The sequence below is a fragment of the Culicoides brevitarsis genome, chromosome 1, assembly GCF_036172545.1.
Source record: "Culicoides brevitarsis isolate CSIRO-B50_1 chromosome 1, AGI_CSIRO_Cbre_v1, whole genome shotgun sequence".
NCBI classification, from domain to species: domain Eukaryota; kingdom Metazoa; phylum Arthropoda; class Insecta; order Diptera; family Ceratopogonidae; genus Culicoides; species Culicoides brevitarsis.
The window spans coordinates 22947035-22969164 of NC_087085.1; the positions used below are offsets into that span (position 1 = coordinate 22947035).

At 30.4% G+C, this 22130-nt stretch overlaps 7 protein-coding genes across 8 annotated transcripts; 5 read left to right on the forward strand and 2 right to left on the reverse strand.

Moving 5' to 3' along the window:
- Nucleotides 1–680: 680 nt before the first annotated feature.
- LOC134826909 (uncharacterized) lies at nucleotides 681–3302 on the forward strand. Of its 2 annotated transcripts, none has more exons than XM_063839415.1 (13): nucleotides 681–788; nucleotides 842–929; nucleotides 986–1058; nucleotides 1123–1154; nucleotides 1221–1256; nucleotides 1321–1345; nucleotides 1412–1510; nucleotides 1578–1706; nucleotides 1847–2014; nucleotides 2082–2158; nucleotides 2294–2542; nucleotides 2604–2873; nucleotides 2940–3302. In XM_063839415.1, exons 2-13 carry the CDS (start codon nucleotides 854–856, stop codon nucleotides 3134–3136), a joined length of 1431 nt encoding a protein of 476 aa, XP_063695485.1. In that variant the 5' UTR covers nucleotides 681–788; nucleotides 842–853; the 3' UTR covers nucleotides 3137–3302. The 2 variants fall into 2 exon arrangements, with proteins under 2 accessions (XP_063695485.1, XP_063695486.1); XM_063839416.1 differs by having other exon boundaries at nucleotides 1581–1706.
- A 526-nt stretch (nucleotides 3303–3828) lies between these two features.
- Nucleotides 3829–6776, forward strand: LOC134827064 (potassium channel subfamily K member 17). Its single transcript, XM_063839597.1, has 11 exons — nucleotides 3829–4007; nucleotides 4067–4214; nucleotides 4276–4380; nucleotides 4448–4497; nucleotides 4560–4625; nucleotides 4682–4717; nucleotides 5590–5717; nucleotides 5780–5910; nucleotides 5975–6098; nucleotides 6464–6574; nucleotides 6646–6776. The coding sequence occupies exons 1-11, from the start codon at nucleotides 3869–3871 to the stop codon at nucleotides 6712–6714; spliced, it is 1107 nt and encodes a 368-aa protein (XP_063695667.1). The 5' UTR covers nucleotides 3829–3868; the 3' UTR covers nucleotides 6715–6776.
- Nucleotides 6777–7143: 367 nt separating this feature from the next.
- Nucleotides 7144–8659, forward strand: LOC134837471 (TWiK family of potassium channels protein 7). The gene is made up of 5 exons (XM_063852849.1): nucleotides 7144–7219; nucleotides 7281–7431; nucleotides 7511–7607; nucleotides 7666–7798; nucleotides 7864–8659. Exons 1-5 carry the CDS (start codon nucleotides 7144–7146, stop codon nucleotides 8406–8408), a joined length of 1002 nt encoding a protein of 333 aa, XP_063708919.1. The 3' UTR covers nucleotides 8409–8659.
- A 1553-nt stretch (nucleotides 8660–10212) lies between these two features.
- LOC134836972 (phosphatase and actin regulator 1) lies at nucleotides 10213–12715 on the reverse strand. Its single transcript, XM_063852271.1, has one exon. It carries the CDS (start codon nucleotides 12285–12287, stop codon nucleotides 10482–10484), a length of 1806 nt encoding a protein of 601 aa, XP_063708341.1. The 5' UTR covers nucleotides 12288–12715; the 3' UTR covers nucleotides 10213–10481.
- A 1060-nt stretch (nucleotides 12716–13775) lies between these two features.
- On the forward strand, nucleotides 13776–14535 carry LOC134834942 (chromobox protein homolog 1-like). The gene is made up of 3 exons (XM_063849777.1): nucleotides 13776–14070; nucleotides 14140–14253; nucleotides 14315–14535. The coding sequence occupies exons 1-3, from the start codon at nucleotides 13866–13868 to the stop codon at nucleotides 14488–14490; spliced, it is 495 nt and encodes a 164-aa protein (XP_063705847.1). The 5' UTR covers nucleotides 13776–13865; the 3' UTR covers nucleotides 14491–14535.
- A 218-nt stretch (nucleotides 14536–14753) lies between these two features.
- Nucleotides 14754–18545, forward strand: LOC134827873 (eukaryotic translation initiation factor 3 subunit C). Its single transcript, XM_063840737.1, has 11 exons — nucleotides 14754–14871; nucleotides 15037–15433; nucleotides 15510–15652; nucleotides 15712–15978; nucleotides 16044–16201; nucleotides 16263–16666; nucleotides 16771–16924; nucleotides 16995–17351; nucleotides 17448–17620; nucleotides 17710–17869; nucleotides 17952–18545. Exons 2-11 carry the CDS (start codon nucleotides 15063–15065, stop codon nucleotides 18450–18452), a joined length of 2688 nt encoding a protein of 895 aa, XP_063696807.1. The 5' UTR covers nucleotides 14754–14871; nucleotides 15037–15062; the 3' UTR covers nucleotides 18453–18545.
- LOC134827874 (uncharacterized protein CG3556) lies at nucleotides 18523–22079 on the reverse strand. Its single transcript, XM_063840738.1, has 14 exons — nucleotides 21969–22079; nucleotides 21825–21895; nucleotides 21361–21746; nucleotides 21146–21297; nucleotides 20985–21088; nucleotides 20802–20912; nucleotides 20644–20736; nucleotides 20109–20176; nucleotides 19924–20046; nucleotides 19807–19861; nucleotides 19482–19749; nucleotides 19345–19422; nucleotides 19199–19281; nucleotides 18523–19139 (listed from the first exon to the last, which is right to left on the reverse strand). Exons 3-14 carry the CDS (start codon nucleotides 21736–21738, stop codon nucleotides 19078–19080), a joined length of 1575 nt encoding a protein of 524 aa, XP_063696808.1. The 5' UTR covers nucleotides 21739–21746; nucleotides 21825–21895; nucleotides 21969–22079; the 3' UTR covers nucleotides 18523–19077.
- Nucleotides 22080–22130: the final 51 nt, after the last annotated feature.

Here is a 22130-nt window from a genome sequence, read left to right on the forward strand (position 1 = left end):
TCCTTTTTTAAATGATTACACTTAAATACAAACGATTATGATACGTAATGCAACATTTTATTTGTATGAGAAAATAATCTTGTAAATAAACTTTGCGTTTCATAAAAATTATCAATAAATACATTTATTGTTTTTTTTTATCTCCTGGTAATAAATCATTACAATTGTTTCAAACGCATACAATATGTTGAATATTATTTTTATGTGCTAAAAATATAGGTATTATATAAAACAATTTACAAAAGTTTCACAAACTTTATTCCTAATGCAAATACATATAACTAACACAACGAACTCAAAATCTATTTTTAAATAAAACATAAATATATCTTTTTTTCATCATATTCTTACAATTTTTCGCTACAAAATATTTTTCAAAATTTGTTTGGTACTCTATCTTGATAGAAAAATACCAAAAAATGTCTCTACGACGAGGGCAGTCATTGCCTCCTGAAGAAAAACACACAAAAAACCGTTGTGTCCAATTAATATGTGTATCTTGGAAGGTTTTCACATGCGTTTTTTCGCATGTAACATTAGTGACTTCAGTTGTTGCATACTGTATTTTAGGTGCCTACACGTTTGAGCACTTGGAAAAAGAAAACGAACGGAATGTGAGTTTCAACATTAGCTATATAAATATTCCAATATAACGTTCTAACCAATAGGTAAAACTCGGAATAAGCTCTCTTAGAGACAATATTACAGAAGAAATATGGAAATTCACGGTAAACGCATCTGTTTTACAAGAGTCTAATTGGACTAAGCAAGCAATTTACCGTTTACAGGTATTTCAAAATTACAATAAAACTTCTTTGTTATTAACCACAATGTTTTTCAGGCCTTTGAAAATATGATATTGAAAGAAATGAAAGAGAAAGGATGGGATGGAAGTGAGGATAAAGATCAAATACAATGGACGTGGTCAGGTAATATTACTGTTCATAAAAATATGCTTGATAGATCAAATATTTTTATGAATTAGGAGCCCTATTTTATTCAATTATTGTAATAACAACAATCGGGTATGGCCATATTGCACCAAAAACAACGTATGGGTAAGCCATAAAGGAACATGTTAGACTAAAAATGTTGTATTTTATGCAATAAATTTTATTTTAGGAAGATTACTACAATTTTTTACGCTATTGTAGGTAATTTCAAACATTGTGTAGTTAATTTATAAGAAAAAAATATTAATTTGTTCATAATGATTTTAGGGATACCACTTATGTTGTTATGCTTATCTAACATAGGTTTGTATATTATCATAAATAAACATATATTAACACGATTTTATGATAATTTTATTTATTTTAGGGGATATAATGGCTAGTTCATTTAGGTAAAATATCGTTAAATGATCGAAATCATTTTAATAAAATTTTGTGTTTTTTTAATTTGTGTAAAGGTTTCTTTATTGGAGAGTTTGCTGTTATGTATGTACAAGAGAGCCCAAAAGAAATTCTAGAAATAGCAGAGGAAGAAGTTCGTTTAGATCGCAGTCAGGGTACGTCTTTATTTATTTTTAAGTATTCTTCTCAAACCTAATATATTCTCAATGATTTCAAACAAAGAAGACCTTTGAGTTACTCACAGTCACAAATGCGTAGATCAGTTCGAAATTCACAGCGATCAACTGATTCTGGTTTTCCTCAAGGCGAGAATGTTCAATTGCAACACGCTTATTCTGACACAGATTGCAGGTTAGTAACGTAATTTTTCACGTTTTTACAAAATGTTAGGCTCGTTTAAAATTTAATAGGTCTCCAAAATTTGATGTATTATGAACACTTATAAAATTAATAATGAAATGAACTAAATTTTGTAATAATATTCATTAAAGGTACTCACTTGTTAATGAGCACAATTATGGGGAAAAGCGTTTTAGACGTTCTAAGTTTAGTGACAGAGATGTGGTGATAGAAGATCAAATCCATGACCGACGTAAAAAACGAAATCAGAGATATCGTAATTCCAATAATACGGAAAACGAAAGCAATATAGAAATGGAGTAAGAAATTATGAAATAAAGTTGATTTTTAACCTTTAACTAAAATTTTTCGAGTATCTTCTTTTAGTTACTCAAACACGGATGATGAATATAATAACTACAATATAAATTACGAAAGAAACATTCAGAACTATTTAACAAGGGGTGAGAAAAACCTAGATTACCGTTTAGCTTTAAATTATACAAGATGTATTTTCATAAGAATTACCTATTGTCTTTTTTTTTAACTTATTCAATATTTACCAATAAATAATAAAAGTATGTAATTTTTATACGTAGGTCAATTACGGGCACATTCATTGGATAGAAGGGGTGTATATCAAGAAACTCCTATTTATTGCAATAAATATGCAATCAAGAAACTAGAGTTGAATTCTAAAAGATCAAAGTCAATGCCAAAACACGTGCATCCGCAAAATGAGGATGATATTTTCTTAAATGATGCTTTACCTTTAAGAAATTTAACAAGTGATGAAGAATTTGAGGACATTCGTGGCAAACGTATCGACAGACGTAGAGAAAAATCAAGTATTATACATGTGATTCATTTCAATTTAAAGTATTTGTAATATATGCCGTTAATGAATAGGACCAGCTTCTTCCGCGAGAATAATGTCTCCAATGGGGTTCGCTGTTCATAGACAAACGAGGCACATGACTCAAACAAGAGATGGTTCATCTGATGACGAATGGGAAGTCAATGGAGATGCTTCTTCTATTGTCAGACCGGTACCGATTTGGCTGTGCGTGTTTCTTGTAATTAGTTATATATTAGGGGGAGCATATTTATTTGCTAGTTGGGAGAATTGGAGCTTCCTTGATTCAGCTTACTTTTGTTTCATTACTTTAACTACAATAGGTAAAAAAGAAATTTTGTGTCATATTTATTTCATTAGTTAAAACGACATTATATTTTATATTCAAGGCTTTGGAGATTTTGTACCAGCGCAAGGTGTAAAAGAGGACTCTGAAATGTCAATTGCTTTTTGCTCGTTATACCTACTCTTTGGAATCGCATTACTTGCTATGAGTTTCAATCTTGTCCAAGAAGAAGTAATTGCAAATGTAAAGAGTGTAGCACGAAGATTAGGAATTCTTAAAGAAGAAGAATATGATGATTAAAAAAGACTGTCGAATTTTCTTCAGAATTCGTGGTTCTTTTAAAAACACACGCTCAAAGAGTAGTAGTCAATTCAGTAGTTTTCACATTCTTACATCAAGTTTGGAAACTGTGAATTGAGAAATACATATTATACTTTAAAAAATGCTTTTATTTTAAATTTAAAATGTAAACACAATAACTTTAAAACTGATTGAAATAGTATTACAAAATATGTTTTATCTTTACATAAAACTTTTCAAAAGTTTCTGCAATGACAAGAAATTAGAATAATAAAATATAATAATTTTAAGAAGTACAAAAAATACTTTAGTTTTATTTATTATGATTTTATTTAAGCGTGTGGTTTATGAAATTCAAATATTTTAAGTGTTGTAAAGCATTGAACAGCGTGTATGTGTTGTTCTCATTATAAATATTAGTTCTAAAAATATCTCCTCATCTATGCAAAGAAAACTATATAGTACACTTATATGTGTAAATACTTCCATTGAATATAAAACCTTTGATGAGCGATATTATTACCTTTTTCAAATAAATAAGTTGAATATAACTAAAACACAGTGATTTTTTACATAATTTGATAACAGGTTAGCTATTTTCTTCGAATATAAAATATCAACTATAAATCAGGAAAAATAAAGCTTATTATTTTATAAATATTATTTATATCTAAAAACTGTAAATACTGTAGACTACACATAAATAATATTGAAAAAGAAACCTATGTATAAATGATGGAGAGAAAACGATCATTTAAGAGACGTAAACAGCCTTTATCAGAAAGAGCAAAAGAACATTGCCGGAAATTGACTGCTTTTCTGTTTAGCAATGTAGGCATAATATTACTAGTGGTTTTGTATACAATAGCAGGTATATAGTATATAAAGTATTAAGAAATAACATGCAAAAAAGTTTTTTTTAATTTAAAGGATCATTTATGTTTATTGCAATTGAAGGACAACAAGCTATTGAAAGATGGCAAAATATAACCAGACAAAGAGTATATGTTGCCTCAAAGTTATGGGAGATTTCATGTTGCGAAGAAAACACGTTCAATAAAAGTCGGTTCACTAGTTTGTAAGATAATTTAAAAATGAATTAAATCATGCTTATACATGCTAATACATTATGTTCTTAGAGTAAGAAAAGAAATTTATCAATACCAGGAGAGCATAGTAAGAGCAGCAAGAAAAGGCTGGCAAGGCATAGATACTGGAACAGGTGGGGAATCTAACAGTCCTTGGTAATATAATATTCAATCGAATCAAAGTATATCTTTGAAACTAAGTTTCTTTATATAATTGGTTTAGGAGTTTTTCAGGAGCATTTTTGTATTCATTGACTGTTATTACTACTATAGGTAAAATGATATATTTATCAATAAATTTTTCTTTTCGATAATTTTTTATATCATCGCTAAAGGTTATGGAAACATTTCACCGCGTACAGAATTAGGCAAAATCAGCACTATCTTCTATGCCATTATTGGTAAATAAATAACATATTTTTCCAAATTAAATATTCTATGCTCATATTCTTTAAAGGTATGCCGCTCTTTCTATTGTATTTGTCGTTGATAGGTAAGTTAAGAATTTAAAATACTTAAATTTATTTATTTTATTTTTCTTGCTACATTCAAACAATGTTTTTTTTGAAAAACTGTCAGGACGGGTATCGAGTATTTCAATTTTCAAATCAATGCTAAAATTTTGATCAAGATTGATTGATGTAAGAAAGTAAAAAATCCTAAGAAAATTAATATAAATTTAATGGCAACTATTTCTTTTAATATTTAGTACATACTCGATAACTTCCTTCTTAGCGTTATAAGCGTTTCATTTTTGATGTTTGTATAGATTATTAATTATCATATTCTTCTTTCTCATTCAATTTTTTTTTTCATTTAGATTAAAAAAAAAGTATTGAAAAACGATCAAAGTATTGAAAAACGATCAAAAAATTTAATTTTAGATTTCTATAACGACTTTTATTCAATCACTTGATCCTTGTTCATATAGTCATGTATTTAAATAATCAAAATATTATTTTACGTTTTCAAGATTGAAACTGTGTTAAATTTTCTACGGATTTTAAATATATTTATGAAAATCCAAAACTGATTGTTTTATCCTCCAAAAACAATAAAATATTGCTTTGGTAACATTTATTTTCGCCTTATTTTTAAATTTTTTATCAAAGATTCAAAATTTTTTAAAAACACAAAAATGTCATATTTTAGACTTTCTGACCAAACAGTTCGTTTCGTTATTAACTTATTCAATTTTGTTAAATTTATTTGAACAAACTGAAAAAATTTTAGCAACACTAAAATAAGATCAAAAATTTCAGCATAGATATTCTTCAAATTTTTTATCATTTCAATCAAAATTAGAAAGTAATAATAGAAGAACTTGAATGATTCGTTTAAAACATTTATCTTTATGTTAATTAGGAGATATACTTGCCAAGTCATTCAAATGGACCTATGCAAAGTTTTGTCTTTGTCGAATATGTCCAGGTGTGGCAAGAAAAAGAGCAATAAGAGAACGTAGTAAAAAGAATAGCACAGAAGAGCCGGAGGTAAAAAAAACTTAAATTTATCTGTTTAAAAAGAAAAAATATATAAATATATTTGAACATAGAACAATTATAGCATTAGCGACATAGACTTTAATGAAAATGATCTTTACAACAACGAAATAGAAAATGAAATAACAGGAGACACTCACACGGTAACAGTCCCTTTAACGGTGTGCATCGCAATCATGATTGGGTAAGGAATGATCATGTATAAACGTTTTGATTGTATGCATTTAAATTGTTTTATTCAACACAAGGTATATAATATTCGGTGCAAGTCTTTTTGCGCGATGGGAAAATTGGAATCTCTTAGACGGCAGCTATTTTTGCTTTATTTCCTTAAGCAGCATTGGTTTCGGAGACATTGTTCCTGGTTTATCTGTAAGTTATTCAAATTTCCCATTTTTCTTTCAATTGTGTAAAATGTTGCATACTTTTTCCGTCAAATCATTGTATTGTTAAGAGAGGAAAAATTGTCTCGATTACTTAAATAATAGAAAAGTATATTCTTGCTTAAGTACAATTGTATATAGTTTCATACATCGATTTGAGAGCTGAGTCCTTTTTTCTTTTCCAAATCATAAAATTTCTTTAACAATACCGAAATCAATAAAAAGTTTATTCTTGAAAAGAAGAAAAAAAAAATATTCTTAATATGAGAAAAGGTAGAAAAAAAGTGTAATCATTCATTCAAATGTCAATCATTCCACATTTTACAAATATTTTCGTGTCATTCTTTTATTAAGCTGAAAAACCCCGAAGATAAAGAGAGACTGGTTGATGTAAGCTTTATATTATGTGCTGTCTACTTATTGCTTGGAATGGCTTTAATTGCCATGTGTTTTAGTTTAATGCAGGTAAACATTCTCTACTATTATTTTTATATTTAAATATTATTTAGTATTAAAAAATATTTTTGTTTTTACAGGAACAAGTTGTATACAAACTAAGATCGTTCAAAGCTTGTGTGAAAGGATGCTTTCGTTGTCGAAGATAAATCTTAAAATAGAATATTTGTTATAAAAAATTATTGAAAAATAACTTTATGAAATGTATTGCTTATAAAAGTTAACATTTATTTTATTACCTGCTAATTAAACATAATGATAACTGAATAATTTCAAACATGTAGGTATTATGAAAGTTTTTAAATGAACACCGTACTATACCTTGAGCATGCGCTCATTCTTGAAAGATGTCTAAATTTTCCGATTCAAAATAAAATTATATGTGTTCTGAATTATTGATATTCGTAAACAATTTTGGCATATTCTTAAACTATGAGTGCAGCAGTGGAATCTGGTATATTTTATTGTTCTCAACTTTTTACGTACTTCTTAAGAATCGTTGTTTTCATTCATATAATATTTAAAACCAAAAATATACACATTGTATATTTCTAGCTGATTTTTTCTTAAAAGATCATATGGGAAATAAAAGCAGTGATAAATTAAAAAAAATTAGTGGTTCAACAAAAGGAAAAAACATTTGGTCTTTAATTGGTATTAATTTTCCGATTTTTAAATTTTTTTCCGATCAATTAAATCTATTTAATATATGTAGGCGTTACTTTTCTTATAATAAGTTACGCCGGATTGGGGTCTATAATTTTTTTAACTCTCGATGCAAAAGAAGACCCATTGTTTGTGGAAACAGCAGTAGCTGCTTCTAAGCCTAGGCAAGCGGACGTTGCATATTCTTTGGTGCGTACAAGGTAAAAGAAATATTATCAAACATGTAACATTAAATATATTTTGTAATTTTTTTTAATCTGAAAAATTGCTTTTCATTAGAATCGTGGACCGTTTATGGTCTATTACAGAGGATTTAAATATACTTTATAAAGATAACTGGACACGGTTAGCAACACAAGAAGTTATTGAATTTCAGGTAATTGGTTTATATTAATACTTATCATTAATTTAAAATTTATTTTATTGCTGATTAGAATGCACTCTTGTCGGAAGTGAGGAATTCTCAGATTAATAATGACACATCGAAGAGCTTTTCGTCCAATAAATTAGATAATTGGACATATTCTACAGCTTTTCTTTATTCATTAACATTAATGACCACAATAGGTGAAGTAAATTTAAAGAAAACTTGAAATTTCATTTTTTTTATAATTTTATAATATTCTAAGTAGGTTACGGCAGTCTATCACCACCATCAGAGTATATGAAATTATTTGCACTGGCTTATGCTTGTGTAGGAATTGGGATTGTGTTGCTATATTTATCTATCACAGGAGAAATTCTATCAAGATTTTTAAAAGCAACAATAAACAAAATATCTTTTTGTATGCAAAATACCGATCAAAAAAACAGGAACACGAGAAAAACGAGCAACAATATTTTCGTAGCTGTCATAATTAGTATATTCACGTTGTTGTTTTACATGATTTTTGGAACGTTGATGATGAAACACTTACAAGCTCCTCATTGGAGCACAATTGATGCATTTTACTTTTGTTTCGCCACGTTATCCACAATAGGGTATGGTCAATTATTTCCTAGTACTTCAATTTCACAATTTGCATGTGCGCTTTATATTTTAATCGGTATGGCTTTGGTTTCGATGTGTTTCAATCTAGTACAAGTTGAACTGGTAATATGGTTTAAAGCTCTTTCACAAAATTTGGAACAATTGGAGATACCTTTCGAAAACAACGATTTATCGAAAGTATCTTGACATAAAGCGGTTTATCTTGGTACTTACAACTCGTTGCCTAGACGCTCATCATTTCATCCCGAGAGTCCTGGTAGACGGTCAGCGTTCAATGGAGATAAAAATCAGTCACAATATTTTGTATCACGTTGTGTTAGCGAATTCAACTTATCTGGAGTAGGAGATTTGGCAGTGGCTAGTCAAAAACGAAAAGAAAAAACAGTTACCTTTGAAGATCAAACGTTGAGTAATTTTTCAAACAGATTTTCGAACGATGTATTTATGTAATTTTGAAAATTTATGTAAGTTTTGAAATAAATATGTAAACATACCATAAAAATAAACAAATTGTTTTTTTTTTGTATTTATGATTTAATTTATTATGCAAAGTTCGTGAAAAATGATGATTTAGCTATTTAGTATGTAATCGATATTGCGACATTTTTTTTGATAAGCTTCAGGGCTACTTTACAATAAACTCAGTATATTTAATATAAATACATTTGTATCCTTCTCAGTCTTAACATAATATAATTTATAAAAAGACCCCCCAATTATAAGCATATTACCTAATATACATACTTTTTGTGCTTTTTTAAATTAATCGAATAGGGAAAGTGGATTATAAATGAAAAAGCACTTATTTAAATTTTGGATGAAGTAAATAAAAATTAACAAAATATTCAATTACCTATATAAAATGTTACATAATCATATAGGTATTTGTTTTATAAATCTTTGACGATCAAATTAATTTTTCAATATTGCTCTCCGGTTAGGAAAAAAATACTAAAAGAGAATAAAAATTTTAAACTTTTTGATCATATAAACTTTTCACTAAAAACCATAAAAAGACTACTTTCTAAAATTATAAAAGAAATAATTGGAGCTAACGTGTTTTGAGTTTAAGTAGGTATACTAAATTTAATTTAATTTCATCAAAAAACCCTAATCACGTGACCAATCATTGGAAAATTCAATTGAATAGCCTAATGAATATTAAATAATTAATAAAAGCAGGATTTTTTATGTTTTGAAACGTTTAACGTTAATTGTTCAATTACAATTAATGTTTATTTTCATGTTTTGAAACTAAAATTGAAAACAAAAATAAAAAAAAATTGGTTTCATTACTCGAATTTTTTTACCTGAATTTCGATAAAAAATGTATTTTTAAAGCAATTAAAGTTCATATTTTAAATTTTTTAAATCGTTTTTCAATCAAAAGTGCAAAAAATGTCAAAATTTTTCCTCTTTTACCAAATATTTTTATTTTCCCCCTGAATTTTTTCGACAAAATTGGAGGATGGGGAGTTTCATAAAGTGAAATAATTATATTTAATGGCCTAAATAAAATGTATATAAACTTGTATCGCTCATATTAAAATATAATGTAATTATATCAGTATTTTGAGGATAGATCTAGACAAAAAGTGGATTCAAGATACGCATTTAAAATAATGTAATAATGTAAAAAATCAAACAGCATCATAAATGCGCATCCTGAACTTTCCCAAATTGTTTATGGTTTTGCAAAATGTTTATATTTTTGCAATTTATTTTTTTTTATTTTGAAAATATTAATTTATAAATTATCTACAAATTTCTGAAATTCAATTACGATGTAGTAAATTTCCAATGAAAATGTTTTTTTTTTTTTTTTGATAATTTTTCTTAGTATTTATATTAACAATGTTGGATCTTTTACTTTTATTTTATTTCTAACACAATTGCAATTGTGTTTATTGCAATTAAACACGGACCACTCTTCAAGTTTAGTAACATCATTTAAATAAAATTGATTTTGGAATAAAAGTATAATGCGTCAAAATAATAAAATCTGTGTTGATAAGTATATGTAAACTTGATGAGTCTTTCATTGAATGTTTTTACTCATACTAGGTTTTTAAAATGTAATATAAATAATTTTAATACAGAATTTTTTAATTCATTACATTTAAATGTATTTATCAATATCACAGCGGCCATTCCTACAGTTTGTTGTCAAATTTCTAATAAATTGATAATTTAAATGGAAGAATTCAATGATAAAAACTTTTTTTTATCAAATTATCAAGTTAATATTTCCTGGCAAAATCATGGCCTGTGAAATCTAGTTAAATGACGACTAGCTTCATGAACTGACATTTCGGAGCTTTTAAACTCATTTAATTCTTTTCGTATAGCAGCTTTGTCCTTAGGAGTTAGTCTTGTCCAAGGTTTATCTGCTCTTCTGTCATAATCATGTGCTTGTGTTACTTCAATGTAGTCATTAAATCTTATGATTTTCTTTTCTTTAAGTTCATCAACAGTAGGTCTGAAGCTAAGCTTTCGCAATAAATATCGTTTCTTTTCTTCTCTTTGTTTTTTTTCTTCAGCTGGACTCTGAGTTTTCAAGATATTACGTTCCACCAATTCTTCTGCTGTAGGTCTCATTGATAGTCTTCTAATAAGTTTAGCACCTATAGCTTCTTTCGTCTCTTGCCTCTCGTTTTCGGAATGTACACGTAGTATATTTCTGTTTATGAGCTCTTGTCGATCTGGTCGCAATGATAATTTGAGGGACAAACTCTCGCGCTTAGCAATTTTCGTAAAGCCGTCGGGATTATCATCACTATACAGAATAGGCTGATCACTATCATCACTATCACTATCTTCGTCTTCTTTGATGGTTGTTGGTTTTGAATTTTCCTTATTTTCTATTGGACCCATTCCTACTCGTAGTCTTCTGCAAGATATTGGTGATGTCTCCTGGCATATTGTTATGGATTTGGATGTAGATTCAAGAATGGGCGTATTGCTGGAACTTTTCTTCTTCAAAGCGGATTTTAATGGAACAGCATTAAACTTTGGTTCTTTAGCGGGAATCTCCTCAATATGTGATGTATTGATTTCAGCGTTTGGTGGAGGCAAATTAAATACTAAATCTTCGTCAAAATCTTGGTCTTCTCGGTCATCTGTTTCGACATTGTTCATATCACATGGTCGAAAATTGGAGCAATTCCTTATGCTATCCCTATCGTCGTATCCTTGCAAATTTTTGTTGGAATTTTTCCTAGCGGTTGCAGGACTCGATGAAAACATTGGCGGTGGTGGAATAGGCCCTATTTCCGATAGTGGAATTGGCGGTTCTGGAAGCTCAGTAAATCCAACTGAGTTTTGTGTGAAACATTGGGACGTTTCGACAGCATAACGAACGTTATTTTCTACATTAGGATCAAAATAAATAACTTTCCTGAAAGACTTGTGTTGCATTAGAGTATTGGGTCTCTCGGGTTTCCACATATCAGTGTTATTCATAGATGAATGATCGTTGTTCATCATGTAGTTGTTGCTCGTCTCTGCATTTTCCTTGCGTGATTCGAATCTTTCCTTCAATTGTTGCTGAAGAGCTTGATGGTGCGACAAATGAATTAAACTATTTTGACCTATATGGTGTGCTGACTGTGAATGAGGTACATTGTTCTCATTAGATACAACAGATTGACTAACGTTTGTTATTTGAGACATGTTACGGATCTGATGAGCTGATTGTGACGAAGGCACACTATTTGTAGAAGATGGCGTTGACGCTGCCGACGAATTTACTATGGCGTTTGGCCTCAATCCGTTTACTTGTGTATAGTCGTCCGATTCAAAAGTAACACAACTTGTTGACAGAGGGTCTGTTTGATTTAATTCATCTTTATTGGCACGCACAGAAGCTTTTCTTTCAAGTGACTTGGACAAAGCATCAAAACGCTCATTCCGCTTTCGCTTTTTCCACTTCCAAGGTTTAAAGAGAATCCCTAATACGCTAAATTTGCTTTTTCTCTCCAATGTTGGAGTTTCAGTTTCAATACTGTTCGCCCTCAATAAGGCTTTAGTTAATTTTTTCGGGTCAAACCCGTCCTCGGTTGCCATTTTACACGTTTAATTTTAATTTTCTTCTTTATCGTCTGAAGTTTTTATCTTATATTTTTTTCCTTTGATAAGCATTTTTCAAGCATATTCAATGACGAAAAACATGCCTTCCATTATGAATTTTTGCACACTTATTTAAGATGATTGTACCGCGTTTTTTTTTAAATAATGTCCGTACTCTTCTTAGTTCATTCTTACTTGGGATTTAGAAATTTTTTATTTTGACTAAAATTTAATGATGCTTGCTCGGGTGAGTCCGAGTTAAACCACTTTTCACTTAGTTTGCATGGAGGTCTTTTAAACATGGATTGTTTTACTTGTGTTTCTCGACAAACAATTGCCACAAATTTGCAGTTCACAGTCCAAAATTTGTTACAATTCGATTCTAAAATCACGAAAAACTATTGGAAAAAAATGATGCTCATATTTAAAATTTGAATCAGCGTGAAAGCAATTGATTACACTATGGATTTCTCCTCGACATTCAGTTCCGTGCCTCTTTTGACACCATCACTTTCGCGCAAAGCAAATGATTTCGCGTAATTTACCGGAGCCTTTTACGCAACAATTTGCAATGACTTATGGGATTTGCAGCATCGTGCAGATCAGTGAAGCCACGGAAAAGACAAATCTGGCCGTATGAAAACGTGTCATCAGGGAGAAACAAGGTAAGTGGAAAACAGTGAAAATTTGAGCTTTGTGATTCTTAAACCTCTAATGTTGAGGTGGGTTCGAGCTTTAAGACGTTTTGGGAGCCCCTTTTGATCCTCCAAAAACCCAAAATTTAGGACAATGACACCCCAAAAGACATTCCCTTCGTAAGTCTTTTGATTGCTCTCTTCTTTTTCGTCTTTATTACTTCAGTTTATTGTACCAAAATCTAGATTCATATAATTTTTATAAATATTTCTAATGGTCATTTTTGATTATTTTTTATGGGGGAGGAGAACATCCTTAATGAGAAATTTTTAGAATATACTATATTTATTCTGTTATTAAATTTAGAACTTTTGGGGATTTTTAAATAACAAAACACTTTGGCGACAAACGGAACATTTTGATATCTTGTTTGTTGATCCGAACTTTGCGAGGGAATTGTTCAGTTGGCGAAGCAGTTTTTGCATTGTTTTGAGTTTAACTAATTACGTTTCTTTAATTTCTTCACTTGAATTTCACTGACAATCGTTATCAGGATCAAGACAAATTAAATTGATCAGTAAATTAGGCCGCTCCAAACCGACAATTTATTAAATTTTCACCGTTATTTTTGCATGAATTAGCAAGAGGGCAAAACCTTAACAGATATAACAAAAATCCGAATTTTCACGGATTTTCAGGATAGGTCTTGTGGGAAATTGGTGAAAATTCCAAAATCCCGTGACGCAAAAGCTTCGAGGACACAAAAATGTGCAAAAATGTTGAAAAACAAAGAAAGTTCTGTCACCGAACCCGAAATATATCGCGAAATAGCAAAATGGCAATTCACATATTCACCATTGGTCTTTCGCCCTAGCGTCGTTTGAGCAACGAATCGATTGTGTTTATTCTCTTATTACTATTTCGTGAATTAACTCCAAGATGAGCAAAGCAAAAGAGGACGGTGCTGAGCCAGAAGAGTATTCGGTCGAAAAGGTCCTAGACCGACGTGTGAGAAACGGAAAGGTGGAATATTTCCTCAAGTGGAAAGGATATTCTCACGACGACAACACCTGGGAGCCGGAAGAAAATTTGGACTGTCCTGACTTGATTTCAGCATTTGAAGAAGCTAGAAAGAAAAAAGACGGTAAGTGATTACAATAACCATTTTTTTTTATTCTGGCTCTAATTAAATTACATACTTATTATTGAACAGAGCAAAGCAAAAAGCGGAAAACTACGGACTCCGATGGAAAAGCGTCGAAGAAAAAGACAGATGAGAAAAAAGTTCAAGGATTTGATCGGGGATTGGAACCCGAACGTATATTAGGTGAGTAGTAGTGATACATGTATTTCTTAATAATTCTAGAAAATCATTTATTTCCCAAAAGGCGCTACTGACACTTCCGGACAATTGATGTTCCTGATGAAATGGAAGGATACGGATGAAGCTGATTTAGTACCATCAAAACAGGCCAATTTAAAATGCCCACAAATTGTCATTCAATTTTATGAAGAACGTCTGACATGGCATTCCGGCACTGATGATGACAAAAAACATGAATGAAGTGTTTTCTTTCCGTCTCTAATAAATATTAACCAATTAAGTAACTTAAGATACAATTGACTATACATACATTTAATAAATAATAAACTTGTCTCAACAAAACACAATACCTCCATATCTTTCCTTTTGAAATTAAAATTCTTTGCTTAAAACATTATTATTATTATTATTTTTTTTTTTTGATTTACAAAAGCACTTCAAAATTGATTACAAACACTTACTTCCTGCGTTTCTGAACTACTTTAGCATTAAGCGCTTTGTACAATAGATTGCTTTCCATTTTAAAACGTGTCGGCAACTAAATCTTTGCCTAGCAAAAAGTTCAATTTAAAAGAATTTGAAAGTAAAATCTACACGAATTTGTTTTCAATAATTAAACAGGTATTTTATTTCAAAATTTTTTTGCTATATTTAATGTTATGGAAAGAAGAAGCCTTATTTATTATAAGAAATGCATACTATGCAAATGCCATATACTTAGAAAAAAACATTACTCTAGCTTTATTTTAGACAAATCGTATTGATAATTAATGGTTTTAATTTCAGAAAAAGTTTTGATTCCTTGAGCAAAAATGTCGAGATTCTTTCAAACAGGATCAGACTCGGATTCTGAGTCAACTTCGAGTGAAGAGGTTGTCCAGCGGCAACCAGTGACCAACTTTCAATTTAGCGATGATGAGGAAGAAGTCAAGCGGGTTGTACGATCTACTAAAGACAAACGTTATGAGGAAATGAATAATGTTATAAAAAACATCAAGAACTTTAGGAAAATTAAAGATATGTCAAGTATTTTGACTAGTTTCGAGGATTTAACCAAGGCATATTCTAAAGCTTTGCCCGTTATTATGAAAGAAGAAGGAGGCGTAGCTCCAACATTTATTATTAGAGCATTGGTTGAGTTGGAAGACTTCATTAACGAGGTGTGGGAGGACAAAGAAGCTAGGTAAACACTTCAAAAAAAAAAAAATATATATTTTTAAGGTCCCTAACCAAAAAAAAAAATAATTAATGTGCTTTAGAAAAAATTTGTCCAAAAATAATGGAAAGTCCTTAGGAACATTGCGTCAAAAATTCAGAAAATACGTCAAAGATATGGAAGAAGAAATGAAAAAATTCAGGGAAAATCCTAATGTTGGCGACGACGAAGAAGAAGATGAAAAACGTAATTATCAAACATCTTGATACTCAGGTGCATTTCCACTTATTTTTTCATTTTCATAGCGGAAGATGATAAGGAAGAGGCAGTTAATGAAGAACTCAAGAAATTGAAAAGCGTTTCGTTTAAAAAGGAAGAAGTTGAGAAACCAATTGTCGAAAAAGTGGACGATACTGAAGATTCTGATGATTGGGGCTCTGATTCAGACACTGAGACATCTTCGTCAGATGATGATACACAATACATGTCAATGAGAGAACGTTTTCTCAAAAAAACAACTGAAAAGGAAGATCCCTATGAAGTCGAAAAGAAAAAGCAGAAAAAGGTCAAAAGTAAGGGAAACAATATAAATTAAAATATGTTCAAACAATAAAAAAAAACACTATTTTTTTGATAGCTAAACCAAAACGTACTCGAGAGGAAGTTGATGAAGATGAAGAAGGTGAATGGAAAACAGTACCAAGTCTCGGTGCTGCTCCATCAACTGATAAGCCCAAAATGTTTTCCAAGGATGCTGAAATTGATGCTGCACTTGTTATTTCAAAACTCAACGAGGTATACTTCCTTATGTCGCCTAATTTAACTAAATATATTTATTTGAGTATGTTTATATTAGGTTATGGCAGCTCGTGGAAAAAAACGTACTGACCGAAAAATGCAAATTGAGTTTCTACATGAGTTGAAAAACATATCGGAACAACATAATTTAGGTCCTGCAATAGCAATAAAAATTCGTTTTAATATTGTGTCAGCCATCTTTGACTACAATCCAAAAGTTTCTGAACCCATGAAACTTGAATATTGGAAAAAATTATTAGAAGTCATTCAAGACCTTTTGAGTATTCTCTTGACAAATAGCGATATTAAGTTGTCCGAATCCATTACTGAAGAAAATGAAGAGTTTGAACAAGCACCTTTGAGAGTTCGTGGTTGTATTCTTACAGCTATTGAACGGTTAGACGATGAATTTACGAAGTTTTTAAAAGAGTGTGACCCACACAGCAATGAATATGTCGAAAGGTAAATATACCAATAATCAAATATACCAAATATACCAATAAAATGTACCACCTGATCACATTGATTCCAAAGATTTATTTAATGATTTTATTCGTGGTTTTCAGACTCAAAGATGAGGTAACTGTAACAAAAATTATTGAACAAGTGTTACCATATGTGGAAAAACATGGTGATGACACAGAAATTTGCCGAGTGTATTTACGTAAAATTGACCATTTGTACTACAAGTTTGATCCAAATGTTATTAAAAAAAAGGAAGTAAGTTTTGAAAAGCTTCTAAAAATTTACGTATGTTTCCAGTAAAATATAAATACTAATGGTATTCTAGAAAAAGCTCGAGAAAGATGTAACTACTACAGTAGATGAAATGGAAAAACTCTGCCGATTTATCTACACTAAGGATAACACCGATAGAATCAGAACGAGAGCTATTCTTTGCCATATATTTCATCATGCATTGCATGATAATTGGTTCCAAGCTCGTGATTTGGTTTTGATGAGTCACCTCCAGGAGACTATCCAGCATTCAGATCCTTCAACTCAAATACTTTACAATAGAACAATGGCAAACTTGGGTCTTTGTGCTTTTAGAGCCGGAAATATCAAAGATGCTCACCAATGCTTAGTGGAGCTGATGATGACTGGGAAGCCCAAAGAGTTATTAGCCCAAGGCTTAATACCACAGGTAAAAAAAGTTTTCTAAATAACGTTTACATCATTACAATTTGTTTTATATATCTATTATTTATTTTTATTATGTTTTATATTTTCTATCGTATAGAGACAACACGAACGTAGTTTGGAGCAAGAAAAAGTTGAAAAACAGCGTCAAATGCCCTTCCACATGCATATTAACTTGGAGTTATTGGAATGTGTATATTTGGTTTCTGCCATGCTTTTAGAGATACCTTACATGGCTGCTCATGAATTTGATGCCCGTCGAAGAATGATAAGGTAAGATTTTGATGCGAATAGACGGTTTTCTTATGAAGACATATTTTGCGTTTAATAATATTTTTCTATCGTTTCTAACATTACTCTAGCAAAACATTCTATCAACAACTGAGATCTTCGGAAAGACAATCACTTGTTGGCCCACCAGAGTCTATGAGAGAGCATGTTGTTGCAGCAGCAAAGGCAATGCGTCAGGGAGATTGGAATGCCTGTGCCAACTTTATTGTAAACAAAAAAATGAATGCGAAGGTAAGAATAAAAAAAAAAATATTTTTTTTATATCTATATTATAATATACAGAATTTATTACTTTAATTTATCAAATTTGCAGGTATGGGACTTATTTTATGAAGCAGATCGTGTTAGGGAAATGTTAGAAAAGTTTATAAAAGAAGAATCTTTGCGCACTTATCTCTTTACTTATTCAAACGTATATGCGTCCATAAGCGTTCCGTATTTGGCAGAGATGTTTGATTTGACTAAATTGAAGGTGCACTCGTTGATCAGTAAAATGATTATAAATGAGGAATTGATGGCATCATTGGATGATCCGAGTGAGACAGTGGTGATGCATCGTTCTGAACCCTCACGATTACAAGCTCTCACCATGCAACTTACTGACAAAGTAACGAATCTGGTTGATGCCAATGAACGCATATTTGAAATGAAACAAGGAAACTTTTTCACGCGTGGCGGTAATCCAAATTACAATCGAGATCGTCAAAACTTCAGACAACAAAACCAAAATCAAGGTAATTGGAATAATCGTCGAAATGACAACAGACAGAGAAATCGAAGAGATCGTGAGGTAGCAGAAGAAAAAACAGAATAATTGTCAACAATTACAATTACAAAATAAAACTAATCTTTTACTGTTGGGAAGAGTAAATCATAATAAAGTATCCACATTTAAATATTAGTATAATATCACTGCTTTATTTCTTTTGATAACAATAGCTTTTATTAATAAACATTAATTGCTAAAAAAGATTGCAGTCTATTTTTAAATACTACGAACTGGGAAATAACGTATGCTATGTTTCATCAGTGTAAGTTTTTAATTCATTTCTTCATTCTTTAAATCATGTATGCTCCTATAATGAAAGGTATCTATTTGTGCCTGTATCTAGACCTAATTAACATGAAATTTTTAAGCTTTTTTTTGGTTCGCTTTATAAATGCTTTAAATTTCATACTTGGGAGTAAACCATACGGACGATACAAGGAAAGAGAGACAACATTTAAGAAGAAAACAAAATTATTTTAGTATAAAAATAATTAATGTAGAAAACTCAATGCCATGTTGAAAGAAAATGTGTAAATAGATTAGTTTGAGTTAATTTGTGTATGAACAAAGGACTTATTTAACATTGATTGCCCTCAAGGCTTATTTTTATAATATTATTTTTGTGTGTCAAGCTGTATAGTTGAATATATTGTGTATCTTATAATGAGGATTATAGTTTCTTATACCAATACAAATAATGCTCTCCATCTTCAACAAGGAGTTCATCAACACCTAAAATTTAATAAAATTGTATTAAATTTATGTAGCTAGTTAATATAAAAAATACTTACCAACTGGTGCAATCAATTGATTTCCTGGTGGAGAAGAAATTTCGGGGTACTCTGGTAATCGATATAAAATCCAAAAATTGTAACTAATGTAATCAAAATACTTATTAAGACTTGACCACATATTAGGTAATGTAAATTTCACTTACCCACGTGGTTCCTCCTTTTTCCCTGCTAACGTATGAACATAATGTCCATTCGGCCATTCACGGGCATCAAACGAAAATCTAAAAATATATGTATACTGAGTCTAAATTATTTTATGACTTTTATTCTAGAAATTTACCTAGGATCCATTTCTGCTGCTTGTGTCATAGCCTTGAAAAAACTGGTGTTTCTCGGAGAAGTTAGAGTCATTGTTATCACTTCAGTTACGTTTGTTCCTACCCACAAAGTGTAGGAGTATGAGACATTTTTTGCTTCATTTTCCTCAGCAGATGAAGTAAGTCCTACAGGGGCTGCCAATTTTGTCTCCCCATTTTCATTATTTTCTCCTATGTAAAGCGAATCATGAGGCTCATGCTCACAATGAAGTGCCCGAACGGCTCCCAACCCTATTGAAAATATAAAGTATAAGTAGAACTTGTGTGTAAACAAGACTCTTAGCATACCTTTATGTCCCAAAGCCAATATTATTTCTGCTGTAAGTCTGCAATCTGGAGGTTCCTAAATTTTTTTTTTATCTCTAATATAATTAAAATACATTTTATCACACAAAGTCAAATTACTTGTCCATCTTCTATAGGTTCTTCCTCCCAACCGCCTTCGCTCATTTGTCTATCCAATATCCACTTAGAAGCTGCAATTTGGTCCCATTTTCCAGATGGATCTAAATCAAGATCCTGCAAGGCCTTTTAATTGGGTTTTCATTAACAAAAACGGAATTAATTGATTAATCTTTTAATTAAAGTACCTGCATGGCAAGTGCTGTACTTCGTAATGAACCAAATCCACCCCTAGGACCTTGTAAGCTTGCAAGCCCTATTCATTTGCAAAAAAAAAATTAATAACAAATGTTATGGAATGTATCAAAAAGTTAAAAGAAAAAAGTAAAAAAAATCCAAAACCCAAATACAGAAAATGTATGGGCTTTTTATAAATTTCTTACAGAAAAAATGTTCAAAGAAATAAAGGATATTGAAAATTTTCAATTTCCTTTAGGTTTTTCACGAAAAAATTGTACAAAATTTTCGACGTAATCACATATATTTCAGGTATAATTTATCTTTATTTCTATATTGATAGGACAGATAGACCGACGGTCTTATTATTTTCAAAATAAGGCGAATCTGTATGTCTGAGCGGAAGAAACAATAAAATATACGTTTTTTTTCAATTTCAAAATATTTCTTGTTCAAATATTTCTTCCGATCAAAGTTATTTAAACCTTTTTTAATTTCAAATTGGCTCATATTTTTCGAAATGCCATAAAAAAATTGTGTACAAACCTCTTGCTGGCCGTCTAACGAAATGTTGTAAATGTCGATGACGGTGATCAGTTACAATACAACGTAAAGCAAGCAAAACCATAGCCATTGTGTCTAATAAATTTCAAAATTTCATATTCTCGTTTAATTTTAAACATTGTGAAAATCATTTTACTTACCAACATTGTTCACCTCACCACTGGCAATATCTAATAGTCGGCGAATTTGTCTTTTTCTTACATGCGTTGCTGAGCTACATGCAGCCAACGTAGCTAATGCAAATTCATAGTCTTGAAAAAATGAAAAAAAAAAAGAATTTATTTAAGTAAAAATTACGAGACTATTTTTAGATTAGTATTTACCAGCTGTTGGTTCATGGTGTTGTAAGGTACTCACTAAATCGTGTCCATGAAAACTTCTGGGATTTTTACATAAAGAGCTTAACGCTAAAATGTACCTAGCCAATCTAAAATCTTTTCAATGTATATACTTCTTATTCCATAAGTTTATTTGTATATATCACCTGTCGGAATCAATAGGCTTCGGATATAGATGGTGTGGTGTAATCATGTTAAGTATTTCTATTTCCATTTGCTTTTCAGACAGAGCATTTTCTAACTCTGCAATGGTCTGTAAATGGCTATCCATATCATTTCCATCTCGAGAACCTGCCAACTTTTTTTTACGAATGAACAATAAAAATTCATTTTTATAAATATTTAGAAAAATAAAATTTACCTCTTTGGAAAGTATAACCATATGTGTATCGTTACCCCATCCAAAATCGGGGGAACGTTTTTCTCTTAACCATTCAAGAGCCTTCTGTAGCCCAATACTTTCTCTCACATTAGGTTCACTTTCTAGTGATGAAGTATCATCATTTTCAGGCAAAATTGTTTCTAAAGTGTCATCAGTTGCAGTAGGTGTGTTGGTTGGTTTGAGCGAAGTAGTAAGACTGGATGTGGTCTCGAAAGCAGAGCCTTTTGCTGTTGTGAAAAACGTTTTCCTGGCATTAGAATCGTTAAAGCCGATATTTTTGACATTACTGTCTCCTTTGCATATTAATATTATCAACAACAATATTAGAGAAACAATTTTTTTTCTATTATATGGCATTTTCCTATCTAAAAATGTTAACAAAAAAACATGTTTATTGTCTTATTGTATAATAGGTTTTTTAAAGTATTTAGTGATGTAAGTACCTGAAAAGTTTCAATTTAATTAAATTGATGATCAAATGATCCAGATAGTTAGTTTTAAATAGTTTTAAAGTCTAAAAAACCGATTTGAAATTAAAAAATGTGATTATGTAAATTTTAATTGCAGAAGTGATTATTTATGGATACCTAAGTTTTATCAGCAAATTTTCGTACACTTTCACTTTATAAATGAATTGTTCATTATATTATTTTGAGCAAAAGACATTTTGATTTACAAATTGGATACCGAAACAAATTATTTATTTATTAATTTGTCGAATTTAGTGTCAACCAAATGAAATTGTATAA

What these genes read in the sequence shown, in the direction of transcription:
- LOC134826909 (XM_063839415.1), top strand. Translation starts at nt 854, where the DNA reads ATGATATTGAAAGAAATGAAAGAGAAAGGATGGGATGGAAGTGAGGAT. An exon ending in TATTCTGACACAGATTGCAG is followed by an intron (nt 1,707 to 1,846) that starts GTTAGTAACGTA and finishes TATTCATTAAAG; the next exon opens with GTACTCACTTGTTAATGAGC. An exon ending in CAGACGTAGAGAAAAATCAA is followed by an intron (nt 2,543 to 2,603) that starts GTATTATACATG and finishes GTTAATGAATAG; the next exon opens with GACCAGCTTCTTCCGCGAGA.
- LOC134827064 (XM_063839597.1), top strand. Translation starts at nt 3,869, where the DNA reads ATGATGGAGAGAAAACGATCATTTAAGAGACGTAAACAGCCTTTATCA. An exon ending in GGGGAATCTAACAGTCCTTG is followed by an intron (nt 4,381 to 4,447) that starts GTAATATAATAT and finishes TAATTGGTTTAG; the next exon opens with GAGTTTTTCAGGAGCATTTT. An exon ending in TGCATCGCAATCATGATTGG is followed by an intron (nt 5,911 to 5,974) that starts GTAAGGAATGAT and finishes ATTCAACACAAG; the next exon opens with GTATATAATATTCGGTGCAA.
- LOC134837471 (XM_063852849.1), top strand. Translation starts at nt 7,144, where the DNA reads ATGGGAAATAAAAGCAGTGATAAATTAAAAAAAATTAGTGGTTCAACA. An exon ending in AAACATTTGGTCTTTAATTG is followed by an intron (nt 7,220 to 7,280) that starts GTATTAATTTTC and finishes TAATATATGTAG; the next exon opens with GCGTTACTTTTCTTATAATA. An exon ending in AACATTAATGACCACAATAG is followed by an intron (nt 7,799 to 7,863) that starts GTGAAGTAAATT and finishes TATTCTAAGTAG; the next exon opens with GTTACGGCAGTCTATCACCA.
- LOC134836972 (XM_063852271.1), bottom strand. Translation starts at nt 12,287, where the DNA reads ATGGCAACCGAGGACGGGTTTGACCCGAAAAAATTAACTAAAGCCTTA.
- LOC134834942 (XM_063849777.1), top strand. Translation starts at nt 13,866, where the DNA reads ATGAGCAAAGCAAAAGAGGACGGTGCTGAGCCAGAAGAGTATTCGGTC. An exon ending in AGCTAGAAAGAAAAAAGACG is followed by an intron (nt 14,071 to 14,139) that starts GTAAGTGATTAC and finishes ATTATTGAACAG; the next exon opens with AGCAAAGCAAAAAGCGGAAA. An exon ending in GGAACCCGAACGTATATTAG is followed by an intron (nt 14,254 to 14,314) that starts GTGAGTAGTAGT and finishes ATTTCCCAAAAG; the next exon opens with GCGCTACTGACACTTCCGGA.
- LOC134827873 (XM_063840737.1), top strand. Translation starts at nt 15,063, where the DNA reads ATGTCGAGATTCTTTCAAACAGGATCAGACTCGGATTCTGAGTCAACT. An exon ending in AAAGCAGAAAAAGGTCAAAA is followed by an intron (nt 15,979 to 16,043) that starts GTAAGGGAAACA and finishes TTTTTTTGATAG; the next exon opens with CTAAACCAAAACGTACTCGA. An exon ending in ACAAAAAAATGAATGCGAAG is followed by an intron (nt 17,870 to 17,951) that starts GTAAGAATAAAA and finishes TCAAATTTGCAG; the next exon opens with GTATGGGACTTATTTTATGA.
- LOC134827874 (XM_063840738.1), bottom strand. Translation starts at nt 21,738, where the DNA reads ATGCCATATAATAGAAAAAAAATTGTTTCTCTAATATTGTTGTTGATA. An exon ending in ACACCATGAACCAACAGCTG is followed by an intron (nt 20,913 to 20,984) that starts GTAAATACTAAT and finishes CATTTTTTCAAG; the next exon opens with ACTATGAATTTGCATTAGCT. An exon ending in CGTTAGACGGCCAGCAAGAG is followed by an intron (nt 20,177 to 20,643) that starts GTTTGTACACAA and finishes GCAAATGAATAG; the next exon opens with GGCTTGCAAGCTTACAAGGT.